The following is a 17,733-nucleotide window of genomic DNA, read 5'->3' as shown; positions in this document are numbered from 1 at the left end:
GGGGTAAGGGAGAAAAATTTGGAACTCAAAATCTTATAGAAGCACTGATTTAAATCATTCCACTTCCAAAATTGAAATCTGATAAGCCTATTGTGCAAAGTAAAAAGCTGCCTATATATTTTATATCATTGCATAGCAGGAGATGTGGATCCTACATCTAAATACAATCCTTTTTTCTCCCCATTTCTACCTCTGCTTATATTAAACTGTATGGTAAAATGAGAAAACACTGGACACTATTTACAGATATTCAGCTATAAAGCAGGTCATATGTCCCCTATCAATATTAATATATCAGAAGTCTTTCAGAGAGTGTTTAGCCCACAAAATGTGTCTGAATTGTCTTCCTCAACACTACCATTATAATCATGTAACTAGGGGGGAAAAATGGCATGGCCTTGCCAACTCAAAATCTAGGTAAATGGAGGTTTCGAAACCTTCCTTTGAAAACAAAACTCTGCTGGGTATGTGCGTATCCAGAAAGTCCTTTAACCATGAGACACAAACAACAAACATGCATGTGTGCGGACACCTATGACAAAGAGTGGAAAAGGCATGATCCTTGCCCTCAAGGAGCCTGTGGTCTGAAAAGGAAGAGGAAGGAAATCTCCGTATTCAAAAGGTAACAGAATAGTGCCACACCAGCATCTGTCCTTTGAAGGGACTTGTATCAACTCTTCTTTCTACTATTCCAGATACACATTCTGGATTATCACACATCATTAAAGAAGTTTTGAAACTCAGATAATTGTTTTTAAAACTCGTTACAGCAGGAAGATAAGTAATGCCACCTGGCCCTTCCATTTAGTCCCCAAATGGAAACTGTCCGTTATATGTGGTTTTACCCATTGGGAATGGGAGCCCCTTGAGAACAAGAATGACCTTGCCTTTTGTGTGTATCTCAGTGCTGAGCACAGTGCTTGCTTGGCATGTAATAAGCCTTTAATATAAATACTTCTCCATCTTTTTCCATCCCATAAAGTGTCAGGTAGGACCAGCTGAAAGAGAAATAGCTTCAACAGATTTGCCTAGTGGAGAATTATGCCTTCAAAAACAAAGGATAATTTCACTGCATGCTTCTTTTATGTTACTGGACTTCATTTCTGTGGTCAAATGTAGTTAAGTGCCATAATAAATGAATGCAAGTGGAAAACTTCCAGGTAGCTCAAGGTGTGCCCTGCACAACCCACTGTCTACACCAGCAACCAACAGGTGAATGAATGGTTAACTGAACACTATGCTACACTTTGTCAGTTTCCTCATCTGTTTAAGGTGGGAGCTGGACGAGATGACCTCCGTGGGCCCCTTTCCTCTCCAAATGTATGATCTGATTCAATGATCTGGGCCTTCCCAAAGAAACTAGGTTAGAAGCTGGTGATTCTGATTCAGAGCAGGTATGGGAGGAACCATCCCTCCTTGAGCTGACTCCAGGCCTTCCTGGGTGTAATGGGGCCTACTCTTCCTTAATGACAGTCTTAAGGACTAAAATATTAGCATTTTCTTACAAATTTTTACCTTCACCTGGTTATCAGGAGAGTGAGAACACTGTCTCCTTAAAACCCTCATTATGAAGCACATCATCCCTAGATCTGCATTGCTTAATGACCCAAAGCTAACAGATGACAATATTGGATACTATGGGCTGGCAAAAGCCCAAATTAGAGGAAAAGAGTCTTCCGTTTTTTTGAAATTCTCTTTATTTTCTTGTCTTTATGAAACATTTCCTCTTTTGCAGATCAGAGTGCTTTCCTCCTCTATCATCTGAGTCCTCTTTCCCATCACCTTCTGTAGAAAACCTTCATTCCGTCAGCAGTTACCAAGTCCCTCCGTCCCAGATCCATGACTTCAGCTGTGGCCACACACCACTTGAACATGATTGTCTCAGTCATTTGGGTGGGCCGCACACTTCCGCATCTTCACCAGGCTGGGTTCTTCAAGCCATCCAATCACAAACAACAGATGCCTCCAGGGATAATGTCCTTAGTTTCTTGAAATGAGCTCCTCCTGTTTAACAGGTCAAATTGCTAGTCTATGTAAATAAACTGGAATAAAACATCAACTACGTAGCTGCACACACCAACGGCAAGTTCATGCCGACAGAGACATGTCTACACTAACTACACCCTCGCGCTGTTTGCTGGAAGCCATTCCCCAAAACATACGTAAATGACTTAACACACTTGAAGCTTAGCACATGAACCAAGCTTTACAATACAACACATAAGACAGGTGGGTGACTTTTCCACAGAAGGACATTTCAACACTTTTTACTGCAAGAAAATGTTAGAGACAAACACAATTGAAAATAAATATGCAAAAAATCCTAAAATTCTACCTGTAAAAGAAATCTAGGTACACATACAGCACTGAAGATTATGACTGCAGAAGATAAATTAGGAATAAAATAAACCACCAGGTAAGCAGAAAAGAATTTCCCAAACAACAGTAAATAAATTCTTCAATATAGGGTTGTTGTTTTTTTTCTTAGCCAATCCAATAGTGTTTACGTCACATTTTCCAACTGCTTTTCAAACTATGGTGCTTGCAAAGAAAGTTGTAACCAGTGAGTACATCCTAAGTCTCCACATAGCAATTTAACACCTGATAGACTGGGCTGAACTCGCTACTTCAGTCTTAACAGTGTCCAGTATAAAGCTTTCATGGAATATTCTAGATTTGCTTAAACTATGATGGTGCTGATGAGAGCTTAAAAAGAAAAAAAAGCTTAAGTATTAAGGAGCACAATCCTCAAGCTATGTGCAGAGGCACACTAAGGTAAACTGCTTCACTGTAAACAAACATTTAACTCCAGATCTTGAAGTGGTTTGGCTCAAGTCCCCTGGGACATCACTACAGGACCCCCAAAGCATGGCTGAGGAGTATAATTTGGACACATGGGACCAAAGTGCAGACATTCGAGACAGAACATCAGATGTGAGTGTAGAGATAACTGTTAAAACTCATCTAAATGGTCATCTCCTTGGATAACATCTAACAGATGGTTTCCTTAGTTGGACTGTTTTCATGAAATGGAATTTTGTAAGAAGAGTGAATGTTAAAAGTCATTCATTTGTGGGAGACAGAAGCACAATAAACAGACTATATGATGTGTGAAACTAGTATATCACTAAGAATATCATTCACTGGCTGAAAATTTAAAAGAAAAAAAGGGAAAGAAAAATGATAGAAATCCTCTTTCTGTCTATAAGGCCTAGAATTTATCTTGTATTCTGTACATACAAATCTTCTGAAAGGAAGCGTTTATACCCATTTCATGCCTCAGGCTCACCTGGAGAGTCACAAAGCAGTTCTCAAAAACTGTTGCTTTTACAATGTCCTTAAAAATCGGTGGTAGCGCTACTGTGATTTAAGCCAGCCTTACAGATTTTTTTTTAATAGGAGTGAAGAATTCTGTGTCTATCTTGGTTGCTGCAGCTAATTCTTAAAGAACAACTATAAAAGTTATTTGTCACACATATTACACCTCTTAATAAGAAACTCATCCACCATGTCTTTCTAAGTGAAAAGCTAAGAAATGTATCTTCAGGCACTACAAGGTGTATTTTACTCCAGAGACTGTGGAACATGGGCTTCAATATGGATCTGTCTACCCTTTTAAATTTTTTGGTAAGTGGCAGACAGTTAATAAAAAAATGGATTCTTCTTATCTGCTGGCAACAAGAGGTGCTTTTACTCCTGAGATTCTTTTCTTAAATGAAAAAAGTCTTAATTTCACTTACGGACTGAAATAGTCAAAAGCTAAAAACTGCAATGCTATTTAGGGCATCAGAACACACGTCCTCTTGTAAGGCATCAATGATTAAATGAACATAATGCATATCTAACAAAGGATAGCGCTCAGAAATTATCACATAAAAGTTTACTTTTTAACACGTCCAATTCCTATCTTACCAGCTTAAATGAGTAAAATATGCCTCTTAGCCTAAATAAAATACCATTTTTAAAAACTAAGAGACACCCAAAACTACTAGGCACATCAGAGGTACAGTTCATAGAGTTTACAGCTCTCATAAGGGCCATGAGTCCTCTGGCACATTATCAGATGGATGGAACAGCAAAGATTATCCACTAAATGTAATTTTCACATTTTTAACTGAACTGAAAGACCTACAGTAATATTGAAACATACTATACCTTCAGTTACTACTGAACGAGTGTAACATTTCACCAGTTAAAAATCTGGAATCAAAGTCTGATGAACTTTCACAAGCGGTGAGAGTCTTGGCATCTTCTCTTTTCATATGAAAGGAAGTCATCAATACTTCCAACACAGCACTTGAGAAGAGAAACATCCCCAAGAGGTGGTAGTCCCCCCGCTGGCAGCTCGAAGCCACTGGCCTCGTGGTGCTGCTGAGGGCACGGCTCATCTTCCCGTCCTTCTCGCTCTCTCAGTCAGACTTGTCTTTCTTTTTTCCTGTTAAGGGCACTTTGTTTACAACAGCAGACCCAACGGCTGTGACCCCGCCAGCCACAGCCGACACTCCTCCTTTGACCAGCCCGATGCCCATGGAAGGCACTGTGGTAACAGCTGTCTTGGTCACCTCCAGACTCTTCCCTCCAATCCAAGCCACGCCACCAATGGTGGCGCCAACGGCTCCTTTTGTCACATTGAAGATGCCGCCAGTGACCCGGGACAGCATGCTGGGCTGCTGCTGGGGATGGTCTTTCATTGAGCCTAACGAGAGAAAACGTGCACAGCACCCAAGTCAGTGTCTTTAAAGGGAACTGTACACAACTACTAGGTAAATCCGGCAGGCCTGCTGTCATCAAGACCAGAGGTGTTATATAGATAAGCCTGCACCTCTGCCCTCAGGGCACCACAACTAACACGCTCCAATACTCCCATAACAGATCGCCTTTCAGATCTAGGCTGAAGGAGCTGAAAAAGCTTCTACATCTTCCTTTCTCCGAGTCCCACTACTTATAAAAGAGAAATTTCTAACCAGCAGCTCCTCAAGCCATCTGGGACTGAGACATCTGACCCAACAACCATGTATGGCATATACAGTAAGGCCCTATGCTGGGGGCTGTTAGCTGGTTTCACTTAAGTACTTAAGTTTAAACTGTTGAGCTTTAAGAGGGCTAATAATGCTGGATAAAACAATCACATTTCCCATGACTTAGTTATGGTAGTTTCCTAGACTGTCTCAATCAGGTCTAAGAGCAGAACTCTCTCTCTCAGATTATACTCTAGATTGGGGCTGGGGGAGAGAGCTCTGTGGCCCCGAGGCCACGTCTGGCCCTCTAGGTTCTCAAGTGCACCCTTTGATTGAGTCCTCAAGGCTGCAGGTTCCATGGGACAAACTCTGCTCTAAGGATCTTGGCATCCAGGAAGTCAAAGGCAAAAAAAAAAAGTCACTAATTATAACTCCATGACACTGGGGCAAAATTCACCAGGACTCCCCCTACCTCAAACAACCCCTACCTGGGTGCCAGTTTCCTAGCTTAAAAAAATGAATAGGCCCTTGCCACTCTCAAAGTCTGGTGACTCACATGGACCACAAGCCCGATATGGTCAAATGAGCACATGCCCTGCCCATAAATAAGGGTCTGAAACCTAACCTTAAACCTAGACTTAAAGAAATTAAGTGACCACTTCTCTCTCCCTATTGCCTTTATGTTCTGTTTTTAACAGCTCAGATAAAGGTAAGCTTTATTTCTGTTAGACAAACACTTGTGTGTACACACACACACACCAGGAGGACATTTAAAGGCCATGCAAATGCTTTTTTCACGTTGTTTATCTATGACAAGATTAGATGCTCCAAAGTACAGAGAAAGGTGAATTTTATAAAAGTTACCACCTTAACAGAATGAGATGAATAGAAAAGAAAAAAAAGGTATGAGAATTTCTTGGGAAGTTGATACTGTTCAACAGAGAGAAAGAAAAATATTCTGAAAAGAATCAGTCTGATGTACAGTGACAACAGATTCACCCTGAAGCGCCCTCCCCATCTTCCTCACTGCCACGGACAGAAAAGCTCCTGCTTGTAGGCCAGCCTACCAAGTTTTCTGGTTACAGCTGCTCGTTCCGTCCCAAGGAGAAGCAATACCTACCGTACCCTGGTCCAGGGAGTGTGCCCTGAACGACTCGGCACTGAACCACATTACTGAGGGACAGAATGATCCTAGCCAGTTATCTTGGGACTAAGAAGGGTAACTGGTATTAAGAGAAGACAGAGGACCAGACTAGGTCTCAAGATGAAACAGGTCCCACCATTTGTTATCTCCCTCCACTGAGAATTCCCAACATGGACTGTTATGTTTATTAGGAGATGTGAGAGGCTGAAATATGTCTTCCTAATCAAACCAGGTCAACACTGATAACCTCAACAGAGTGAATTATAAAAAACTCTCCACCACTTACATGTGAATTACCCACGCTGCACACAACCCACGCTTCCCTCCTTGCCCAGCATGGTCCCTTGGCCAGGGCTTTTATCATCACTTTCTTCCCCTTGCTTTCACACAGGCCATCAGTTTTCTCAGCAGAAATCCCCCTGCATTCCCCATCTTTCCCTTTATTACCATTTACTGCACTGCCATCTGTCCAAATCTAATTTTTAAAAAGCTGAAGAAGGGAAGGCAGGAGCTGAGTCAATGACTTCTCAGTCTATTCCTCCACAAGCAAGTGGAAGGCAGCATGGCACGGGGTTCAAATCCTGCCTCTGAAGCCTACCAGCTATGTAACAAGTCTCTATCATTCTCTGAACCTAGAACGTCCTGGTGCCCACTTCACGGGACTGTTGAGAAACTTAACAGAGATCTGCACCTAAAGCACTTTACAAAGTGCTATGGAGATGCCAGCTGTTATCATTATTATGCAAGAGCAGCCAACTTGGTCAATCTTATCTCTCTCCTTCTAGGCTAGAAAAAAACCAAACTTTTCCAGCAAGAGACAGCATGCCCCAACAGACACAGAGCTGGCCCCGGAAGCAGAAGACCTGATTTCAGACCTCGCCTCTGACACCAAGTGACCAGCTGTGCAACCTCAGGCAAGTCACCGATCTCATGCCCCAGGCACGGTGACCAAGGCCCCTTGGAATGTGCCACCTGCGTTAGCTAGCGTAGGGAGTTTCCTGTATTAAATCACGGTGCACTCTTCATCTCCACCCTAGCCTGTTTTTAAAAGCCTGATAAAAGAAAATTGCTAGTGTCTTCCCCACAATCTCACTTTGCTTCTTACTGCAATACGAGGAATTCCAAAGTTGAAGGAGTGGATACAAGGAGCCCTCTAAATGAACTGACAGAGACCACACTCTCTCTCTTTTCTCTTTCCCTATCTGATTCCTTTTCCAGGAATGAAGACTCTCGGGCTAAGAGATCCCCAAGTGGATTATCCAACATTTAGCATTATCCACATTACTGCTTCCTTCCATTAGTAAAAAGAGTGCAAAAGCTGACATTTTTTCTGGGTATAGCAAAGGCAATTCATGCACAGAATTTATAGTTAGAGATTATTCTAGGAAGTAAAGGTAAGAACTAGGCTATTAGCTGCTTTCTGGTTACAATAAAAGAAGACACTCCATGATCCACGTGATGGGGTTGGACACGGAACATGAGCAGAGCCCAAAGGAGCAAACCACATAACAGACACAGCTACCAACTGTGGGTCAGGAAGTGCAGAGCTCGAGGAAAGCCTCTCACGTGGATGCTTCCAGCCACAGTCTTCTTCAGTGACTTTCCCTACTCATCTGTGGCACCAAAGAAATCACAGACCCTGGAAACTGTACGGTAAGCCACAAGACATGGTGGACTCACCAGCCCCTATAACTACCCACGTTTTCCTTCTTTCTTATCACAAGGCCAAACACACCTCTGGTTACACTGAGATGAAGCAACTAGTTAAGCTACTTTAAAATTTAAAAGTTCCAACACCGATTAGGGAGCTTAATCCACTCTTCAGGATGGTGTGAAGACAGCCAAGGGTTCTAGATGTCAGTCCATAGGTAAGGGCCCAGTGACTGACTGCATCAGCTGCCATGGACCCAGCCTGGCCCCATTTAAAGGGCTGGCCAGCTGGGGACCCATCGCTTCACTTGGCCGTGGACTAAGGCATGAATGGACTGCGCTAAAACCATGGAGATCCCCTCTGCTGGGGGTTCTGAAGCCATAGTTACCTTCTGGTGGCTCATCAATAAGGTATGAAGGAATTTCTTGTTGGTTTTTGTCCGTCTGATTCATGGTCTCCTAGAAAAGATATACAACAGATGTTATGCTATGATCTTGTATTGTGAAAACACATTTCAGAACCAGTCAGCTCTATCCATTTATGAAACACTTTAAGCCACCTACTAGACTAAAACCCACCCCTCTCTATTTCCCACTTTAAATGTTGGTGATTATGAAATGTTTTAAATTATACCTAGTGGAATAGTCAATGCTGGAGGGTTTATGCACAAACAGGAATACTAATGCATTGTTGGTGGAACTGAGAAATCATATGATCATTCTGGAAAGCAGTTTGAAATTATGTAAAAAAAATGATTAAAACGTCCATACCCAGAGACTGCACTATGCTCTGCACCCTAACTGAGGGAGGTAACTGACAATAACAAGGCTCCACAAACACTAAAGGTTGGCAACACTCCTTGCAGAATCAAAATAACTGGAAACAAAGTAGTAGCCCTCTGACCTGGGAGAGGCCACACAAGCCATGGCACAAGGAGCACGCTGACTACAGACAACGTAGAATGAGCTGGCCTCTGTGCGCAGCCTACTCCCGTCCTCCGACCTGCCCTCCAAGGCCATCGGCCCCAGACCAGAAAGGCCAGACTGTCCCTCACCGGCACACATCAGGGTCCGAGGAGGGGCTATGTGTACATGCTGTCAAGTTTTTTTCAACAGCTGATCAGTTTCACTGATTTTTCATTATTATACGTTGTGAACAACGAAATGCTTTGACCTAAGGCCCGAGACCAGAAAAGATACACAGTCCCAGCCTCTCTCCACCGTCACTCAGGGCCTAGGAGCCAGACCAGACCCTCAGGAGCTCCCACGCCTGCACTGACACGAGCCATCCTTTGTGCCTAATCGTGCCTACAACCGCCAGGCACACATCAGAATCCTCTCCTCCCTCAGGAAGTCTTCCCTGATCCCTCCAGCTGCCAGGTCTCATTTCCCTCCTCAGATTCCTGGGTGTTAGCTGTGACAGCTTCAAAAGCATTACGACTTCTGGGATGTTCTGAACGTGTGTGTCTGAACACATGTTTCTCTCAGGAGCCATACGCTGGGCCTCGGGTGTTTTGCACACAATCCTAAGGACCGTTGACTTCTGTCTGATTTGCAGCTGGCGCCTCCTCCCTGGGTGCTGTGCCCCGTTAGAATGTAAGCTCCTAGAGGGCACGCACATTCCCCCTTTTCTATGGGTGTGCCAGCACTTAGGGCAACGCTTTACATGGTGCTCTTCATTCATCCTTTTCTGTCCAAAGCATCAGGAATAGCATCTTGCACAAAGCAGGATAAATTAATAAATATCAAGTGAATTAATGTGTTTCAGTAGAAACAGTAAAAAGACAAGCTGGTTGGTGAAAACCCTGGTGCCTTCTCTAATGAGGTTAATCATTCTCCTTTGACCAACACTATTTCAAAGTGATTTCCATACCACAACTAAGATGAAAACCCTCCTAAAATCTTTGACAAAGTAAACCGAATGCCCTTTTCTCACTCCCCCCCATCTCGACCCTCTCCACTTGGCTGTCAGACTGACTATGCCAAAGCACAGTCTGACCATGCCACCTCCCCACCCCACCTTCAGTAAATCCCTGGGCTCCCTGTCACCTCCAACATCAATTATCAAATCCTGTTGGGCTTTTAGAGCCCGTCATAACCACACCCCGACCTCTGGCTCTCCGGTCTTCTGACCCCTCCCTGCCCACCACAGCCTGAGAACCAGTGAAGGGGCCCCCTTTGTCCTCACCCCAGACCTTCCAGCTCCCAGCCAGGGCATTTTCAGGGGTGGATCCTCCACGCCTGGAGCACTCTCCCTCCTCCTATCTGCCTCCTGGCCTCCCTGGCCCCCTTCCCAGCCCTTCTCAATCTGGGTGCCTTCTCTCGGACACACCCCAATTCATCCTGCACATCTCTGGGTTTATGGAGTAGTTACCACATGACTCCCCCATTGGAATGTGGGCTCAATGATAGCAGGGACCTTTTTCTTTGCCTTGCTTATTATGAGCACAGCCTAAAGCAAAGGAAATGCTTAATGAATGCTCGTTGACAGACTGTCTCTCGTTTACACAGATGGCTGGCTAAGTTCGGAAAGGCTCCTCACCAAAGGATAACCCCCAGGTAATGAGGTGGTTTTTAGTCCCTAAGGCAGAGGTGTCAAACTGGGGACCCACAAAACTCCCAAGTATGGCAGAAGCCGATTAAAATGTAATTGGGAAAAATTTAACAAAATAAAAATACAACATAGTAACGAAAACCACAGTCTTCTGCCTGCTTCTGTCTGAGTTGGACACCACTGATCTCAGGCACGGAGAAACTTCCACTTGTGACAATGGAAACGGTTCCCCCACAGAAGCCATGGTGTAACTCTGATTCAGAGCAGGGCCATTCTCGTAGGAAGAGGAGACCACCAGTAAGACATGGACGCGAGCAGCTGGGGTCTGGTCGGGTCCCTCCTTTAACCAAGGATGGGAGTGACGGCAGAGTGCTGTCTATGGCTACGGAAGGGACCATCTCTCTGTTCTAAAGCAAATGCATGGTCCATAAGAAAACCACGCCTGAACTCCGCGGGAGTCACTTAACCTTTGTAAACTATGCAAGATGTAAAACAGAGGTCATAAAAATGAGCAAATGCCCGCCCATGCTAAATTCTGCCAGCCTGGCCTAAGTAAAAAGGAGAGGTGTACAAAGCGACCTCCTCTCCAAACCTTAGCTGAGCCCAAGGGCCGGGCCTCTGCACACACACATCAGGCCTCCTTCCCCCAACAGCCCACCCTGCTCACGTGCACTGCAGCCAGACGTTTTAAAGAAGGGCTTTTACTTTTACTAGCCAGCCCATTTTCCATCCCAATCCTCACTCAGAAAGTGTTCTTTTTCCTACATAACCAAAGGGCCTTATTTGTCTTGCCCCTCTGCACATAAACCAACATACCTCAATGAAGGCCTGGGGGATGCCTTAAAGGGAAGCAGACATCAGGCTGATAAAAGTTAAGTGCAAGTCCGGTCTTATTCAAATGTCAGTCAGCATTTAGATTTAAATCAGAACTCGGGCCACCTGACTGCCAGCACCCACAAAAGCGCAGTGGCTATCAGGTAGGACGGAGGAGTCACAGCAAAGGTCTGACGCTCCAAATATTTGCAAACAGCTGTTTCTTCAGCTGAGGGGACTGAAAGAAGTTGGCATCTGAGTCCATTCCCCCCTTAATCTTCTGTCTTTAAATCTGCCTTTAAATGACAGGCAGGTCTGAGGGTAAAGCAGAAACCCGGGATCCCCATTTGCTTCCAAGTGTAATGACCTAGAACAAGCCCTCAGCTTACAGGTGAGGTAACAAGTGACTTGTCCAAGGTCACGTGGCTAGTAGGAGCTACCATTATAGGTCCACCTTCTGCCCCCCATCTAGCTCTCTTTCTGCTAGCAAACTCAGAATCGTGACCAACGGAAGACTGAGAACAATGGAGGTAGCACGTGTACTGTTATTCCCATTTACAGGTGAAGAAACTGAGCTCACAGAGGTTCAGTGACTTGTCTGAGGTCACAGACTAAGCCAGGCTGACTCTGACCTCAACTCTTCTTTCTGCTGCTTGGCCTCCTCCAAATAAAGTCTTCTGTGTCCTCAGCACCTAGCTGTTCATTACAAACAACACAGAACCTTAAAACTGGGAGGAAAGGTTAAAGGCTAACAAGAGCCACCCATTTCGGAGTGCGGACACAGAGGCCTAAAGTGCCTGACTCACAGGCCGAAGGGGCAGAAGCAGAGCTGCCCCCCGAGGCTCCCCTCCACCACACCACCCACCTATACTGAAGATGTGACCAGAAATGGTTCACTTAGTTTATGACACTCGAGCAATCAACTTTAAAATTTCTGATAATACTAAGTTCCTAAACCAGTGAGTTTTGACCATGAGAAATTTATAGCAACAGTTTCCATACCCTCTTCTCCAACCCAACAGTAGACTGGTTTCTGTCCATTCTCCCTCTTTTTTACATTCTGCACACAATTACAAGCACCACTAGAGAGAGCAGTATTTTAAACCACACTGATTAGGCTTTGGGCGTTATCATATCAATTAATAGGAAACCAAAAACAAATCTAATGTTAAATTCCTCTAATTTGGAGGTTCTTAACCAGGGGGCTGTGAATTTGGTTTTTAAAAAATATTTCTTGGTGACTTAATTTCAAAATGATAGGCTTCCTTTGTAATCCTTTGTCTTTCATTTCCGGCATTTAAAAACACATGATTCTTAGGAGGAGCTCACAGGCAGCAGACTGACAGTAAGGTCCCGCCCACCACAAGCAAAAAAGGTTAAGAGCCCCTGACCTAAGAAGTTCACTTTGAACACACCACTCCGGGGTAGATAAGCAGCAGCCCCTTGGGACACATTCTTCTCTGAACTGAACTAGGAGAGGTTTACCAAGCTTAGCTGATGGACCTGCACTCACCTCTTTTCAGCCTAAACCCTGTCCCTGAACTTCTTTCCAACACAGACACACAGACACAGACACACACACAGACAGAGACAGACAGACAGAGACACACACACTCTTTTCTGGAAGATAATTTCAGCACAGAGGAAGAATAACTCTCCCCACTCTGCTACCCAAGAGCCACATTCTCTGCTTACTTAACTTAGCCAGCTGCCTCAATTAGATCTAACAGACTCAGGGCTGGGCCTCAGCTAGGGAAATGCAAAACACCACTTTAATTTACTAAGAGCATGTGGAAGCTCTCACGATCAGTGGGGATACAAATATAAGCACAAATAATGTGTAAAACAGTCTTCCCTGTGGCATAATTAGTTCCAACCTTATGTCTTGAAACATGGACAAACTATTGTAACTTCATCTTCTTAAAAAAAAAAAGTGGACAAGTGATTTCAAATGCATAGGGAGCTCCCAGAACAGAACTCCCACACAAGGTGGTCACCACCTTCTAAGAGACTTCCAGTCTTCAAGAGGTGCCTTGGGCACCCGGACGTTAAGTGACCCTGGACAAAACACTTCCCAGAAAAGGAGGTGGGCTCCCCTAATTTCACCACTGGTATCCTCTAAATGTAAAAAGAAATGAGCAGGATCTACAGAAGGCTACAGATAAGAACTGAACAGAATGAGAAGACATGAAAGGGTGGTGAGTAGCACTGGTGGAGAGATGTCATCAGAAGTATGACTGTGGATGTGTATGTTTGCTGGAAACGTTTGCCAAACGGGACACAAAAGCATCTGCAAATCTGGTGAGAGAGAGAACACCACCACACCCTAGGGGGCAATGTGTTCCAATAACAGGAAGGGGTAAACAAGGGCTTCTTGGGAATTGTCCTTTTTGTTAGGGGTTTTGTGTTGTGGTTTGGTTTTTTCATGAAGAAAAGAATGTAGGTAGAGAACGGTTAAGTCAATGTTGCTTTGAATTTCTGGAACAAACTTCACCTACCAAATTCTACCCAATTCACATCAGAAAAGAAACTATGCTTTAGAAAAATAATTATGTATGAAAATAACATAATGAATCAAAGGAATTTCCCTATCAGTATCACTTCTCTTCAGAAAAACAAGTATTAGCTGGAAAATGCAATAGCTTACTTACAGCAGGTACAATTTAAAACCTGTATCAAGTCCACAGAGCCAGTTTTTCTGTATGAGAAAATGTAAAAGGAATTATCAATACAAGATTTATAGGCACTGCCTCGCCTTCACTCAAAAAGTCTGGGCCTATTTCGCCAAATAACTAAAGAGCTTTCTTTCCCAAAACATTTCTACAGAGCTTGCAGACATCCACACCCTCCGAAAGCATATCTGAAAGCACCCAGTTTGTAAGCTATCTTCAGCTGGCTGTGACTGCTTTCCAAGGTGGCCCTGCCCACTAATTCCACAGCAAACAGTGGGTGAGATGGAAGTCTTAAAATAGCCTGGTGCTAAAAAGTACCAGCCTGGAGATAAGAAAAAGGATAACTGAGAAGGGGGACTGAGGGGCAAAAAGGAGAGTGGAGAGCACTGCTGCAGAAGGGACTGAATACGGGGGCACGCACCAGGCTGACAACCCACTTTTATGATGTTATCTTTAAGTACATATTTAGTCATTTATTGAGCAAAACTGCAAAGCTCTGAAATCTTCCAGGCATCTTCTTAAAGCATGAAGATGTATCCTAATCATAACTGAGACAAGCCAAAATAAGGACTTTATAGTTTCTAACAATCAGTGGCTGCCACACTAAAACAGAAGAGCAGATTATTTGGTCTGCAGCTCCATTCCTTGGACCACATGATGGTGTTTTGTACCCAAAACGTGTCAACAAGTATTTTAAATCAATTTTTTTTTAAAAAGTACACCTTTCGGGAAGATGAAAGGCTCCCTGGCACCTCATTCCAGGTCCTTTTTTCCTAAAGATGGGACACAAGCACGTAAGCGTTTCAGGTGGTGTCCCTTACACCTTTTTCCTTTACCAAGAGCCAACATCAGTAACTACTGCACCTACAGCCATGAAAGAGAATTTTCATAGGTGACTAATGCACCAGTTTCTACAAAACGTCTTCCTGGGGGATGTGGTAACAAATGAAATCAAGGTGGCTCTCACTCTAGAACCCAGGGGTTCCTCCGGCCTCCCCCTCTTTCCCTGAGATCTGGACAAGCCTTTTATTTTTCTCAGGGAAAGGGAGTGACGTGGCAGGAGGTGCAGAAAATGACCCAAGGCTGAGCGTGGCACCTCCCCCTCCTCCTCCACGTTGCCTACCCTCAAACGGGGGCATCTGCAGGAGCACAAGGATGGGGGCCTCCTAGCTAGGGGGAGGGGGGATAGGCTTTCTCCCAACAGCCAAGGGGAACAGAACCCCTTAGGCAGAGGAATTCTGGAGGGGGTCCTGCTGGCATCCTTGGAAAGCAGGCACAAGCAGCTTCTCCTCTGCCCCTCTCCCAGGCAACGTCTTTCTCAGGTGTATGAACCCAACTAGTCCCCACCCTTCCCCTCAAAGTCTGCAAAGGAAGTAGAGGAAATAAGAAGAGGAAATAAGGAGAGGAAAGAGGGCGAGGTGTGGTGGCTTGGAGGAAAAGGGGGAGCAGAGAGAAAAAGGATGCCTGGAAAAAGGAGGGCCCAATGGGGAGGAAACCCATGGAGGGGGGAAGAGGGGAGGAAAGGAGGGACCCAGGGATGGGGGGGAAATGGGAGACCCACAGAAAGAGCAATAGAAGGGGAAAGGGGGGACCCACAGAGAGGGAAAAGATGGACCCACGGAGAGGATAGGGGAGAAATGGAGGACCCCCAGAGGGGGTAATGGAAGGAGAAAGAAGAAACCGGGGGAAGGCAGAAATGAGGGACCTAGGAAGGGAAAATGGAGGTATAAAGAGGGGACACATGGAGAGAAAAATGGAGTACCCTCAAAACGAAGGAAGAGGGAGCTAGGAAGAAAAGAAAAAGGGAGTTGGATGGAGGAGGTAAGAGGAGGACCCCATGGGAGGGAAGCAGGGGGACACCAGGAGAGGGATGGGGACCCCCTGAGAGGGGGATAAGGGTCCCCTGGGAGAGATGGGGACCCCGGGAGAGGAAGAGGGACCCCTGGGGAGGAAGAGGGACCCCTGGGGAAAGGCAGGGGGATTCCAGGGGAGGACAGGGGTCCCCTGGGATGGATGGGGAGAAGAATGGGGACCCTCAGGGGAGAGATGAGGATCCCAGGGGTCCGGGATCTCCCAAGAGAAAAGGAAAGAATGGGAACCTTGGGAGAGGAATGGGGACCCTGAGGGAGAGATGGTGACCCTCTTGTAGGAGTGCAGGGTTCCCCCCGGGAAGGATGGGGATCCCAGCGGAGGAGTGCAGGGATTCCCCAGAATGCATCGGGAGAGGAATGGGGACCCCGGGATAGATGGGGAGAAGAGTGGGAACTCCAGGGAAGGAGTGCAGGGGTCCCCCGGGAAGGATGGGGAGAGGCTTGGGGACCCTGGGGTAAGAGGACAGGGATCCCCCAGGACGGGGAGAGGCACGGGGCCCCCGGCGAGGATGGGGAGCCGCGAGGGCGGATGGGGAGAGGAGCGGCCCCCGGGGGGGCCGGGCAGGGGCCTCCAGAGGACGCAGGTCCCGGCCGGCTGCCTCGCTCCGCACTCACCGGCGGCCCTGGCCCGGCGGCTCGCGGCGCTCGCTGGTCGGCCTGGGGGCCGGAGGCGGCGGCTCTGGGCTCTGGGCTCTGGGCTCGGGCTCGGGCTGCGGACGTGGGGCCCGCGCGGCCCGCCCTCCTCCCGGACACACGCCGAGCCTCCCACCCGCCCCGACCCACGCCCACCCGGCCGCTCACTCCTCCCAGCGCCGCCGCCGCCGCCGCCGCCGCTGCCGCTCGCTCCCGTCCCCGCTCCGGCGGGGCCGCGCGCGCCTGCGCGCTCCCCTACGCCGCCGGGGTGGGAGTGGGGGCCGCCAACAGCCGAGCGCCCCTTCTCCGCGCCTGCGTGGCTGCGTACGCGAGCGCGCACGCGCAGCCTTCCCTCTCCCTTCCCTCCTCCCCTCTCCATCTCCATCTCCTGCGCCCCTGCGCGGGCCTCCCACTCCTGGCTCCCCCCTTCGCTCCTCTCCACCGCGCGCCGCCATTGGTGGAGCCAGCGGATTCCGCCCTAGAGCGGAAGGTCGGGGCAGTGTTGCTGGGCAACGGAGCTGCTCAACTAACGGTCAAGTCCCTGAATAACGAATCGCCCAAGGGTTTGTTCATCTGCCTGGAGAGGGCGAGGGGGCGGGGCGAACTAGACTCTCCAAGCAGCAGAGCCTCTGGTCGAATCCCGCCTCCGACACTTCCGGCCTGGGGGACCCTGGGCAAATCCATTACCAGTTTTGATCGTCAGTTTCCTCATCTGTAAAATGGAAGGGGTTGTGTTAGAAGACCTCCGAGGTCCCTAGAGCTCTAGATCTGTGATCCCATGATATGACACTTCCCAGCTGGGTGACCTTGGGTGGGTCACTTACCTTCTCTGGGACTCAGTTTCCTCACCTGTAAAATGGAAGGAGTACCAGTCTTCGAAGGGTTGACGAGAATCAAGTGGAACAGTGCCTGTGAACTGAAATATCGATAGAATCATATATATGTGCACATACACACAGATACACATATATGTTATTCAAACCTATACACACGTACGTGTTTATGATTGTGTGTGCATATGCATGTGTGTTTGCACATACGTATGTGTGCAGGTATATACATATATATGTATAAAACAGCTTTTTTGTGCAATCGCTGTTCTGTGGCTACTGAATGTTTGCAAAGTACTCCATAGATATTATTTGGCCAAGACTTCTGCCAGATGTGCTATTGTAATGCCCATTTTACAGATGAGGAAACTGAGGCCACCTTTAACTCTGTCACCCCCTCCACCCGTCCTAGGTCCATCATCCCTTCCCTAGAGCGCTCCCCATCACATCCAAGCGGTTTGACCTCTGGAAAGTCCCGGGCCTCAGTTTCCTCATCTCAGAAGGCCTCAGTAAATTGCATTTAAAGACAGACGGAAAACAAGGGGCCTGGTTGGTACCTCCAGCTTCCCCCAGCTCTGAATCAGACGCTTTCATCCTAGGCAGGATGC

The 17,733-nt window shown here is 46.7% G+C and overlaps 2 protein-coding genes across 3 annotated transcripts; one reads left to right on the top strand and one right to left on the bottom strand.

The window, feature by feature from the left end:
• Positions 1 to 1,674: 1,674 nt before the first annotated feature.
• TMEM263 (transmembrane protein 263) lies at positions 1,675 to 16,368 on the bottom strand. 2 transcript variants are annotated; one of them, XM_020982436.2, is made up of 4 exons: positions 16,278 to 16,368; positions 13,771 to 13,817; positions 8,142 to 8,211; positions 1,675 to 4,696 (listed from the first exon to the last, which is right to left on the bottom strand). In XM_020982436.2, exons 3-4 carry the CDS (start codon positions 8,203 to 8,205, stop codon positions 4,410 to 4,412), a joined length of 351 nt encoding a protein of 116 aa, XP_020838095.1. In that variant the 5' UTR covers positions 8,206 to 8,211; positions 13,771 to 13,817; positions 16,278 to 16,368; the 3' UTR covers positions 1,675 to 4,409. The 2 variants fall into 2 exon arrangements, with proteins under 2 accessions (XP_020838095.1, XP_020838096.1); XM_020982437.2 differs by lacking the exon at positions 13,771 to 13,817 and having other exon boundaries at positions 16,278 to 16,361.
• Positions 5,142 to 17,271, top strand: LOC144454555 (uncharacterized). Its single transcript, XM_078147036.1, has 2 exons — positions 5,142 to 8,211; positions 16,278 to 17,271. The coding sequence occupies exons 1-2, from the start codon at positions 8,204 to 8,206 to the stop codon at positions 17,011 to 17,013; spliced, it is 744 nt and encodes a 247-aa protein (XP_078003162.1). The 5' UTR covers positions 5,142 to 8,203; the 3' UTR covers positions 17,014 to 17,271.
• Positions 17,272 to 17,733: the final 462 nt, after the last annotated feature.

This window comes from Phascolarctos cinereus, unplaced genomic scaffold (genome assembly GCF_003287225.1).
Source record: "Phascolarctos cinereus isolate Bilbo 61053 unplaced genomic scaffold, phaCin_HiC Scaffold_1;HRSCAF=81, whole genome shotgun sequence".
NCBI classification, from domain to species: domain Eukaryota; kingdom Metazoa; phylum Chordata; class Mammalia; order Diprotodontia; family Phascolarctidae; genus Phascolarctos; species Phascolarctos cinereus.
This window is presented reverse-complemented; position numbering and strand designations above follow the sequence as displayed.

Excerpts from the sequence above, each read along its gene's own strand:
- TMEM263 (XM_020982436.2), bottom strand. The coding sequence starts at position 8,205 with ATGAATCAGACGGACAAAAACCAACAAGAAATTCCTTCATACCTTATT. Across the intron at positions 4,697-8,141 it reads TATTGATGAGCCACCAGAAG|GCTCAATGAAAGACCATCCC; the intron begins GTAACTATGGCT and ends TTCTCTCGTTAG.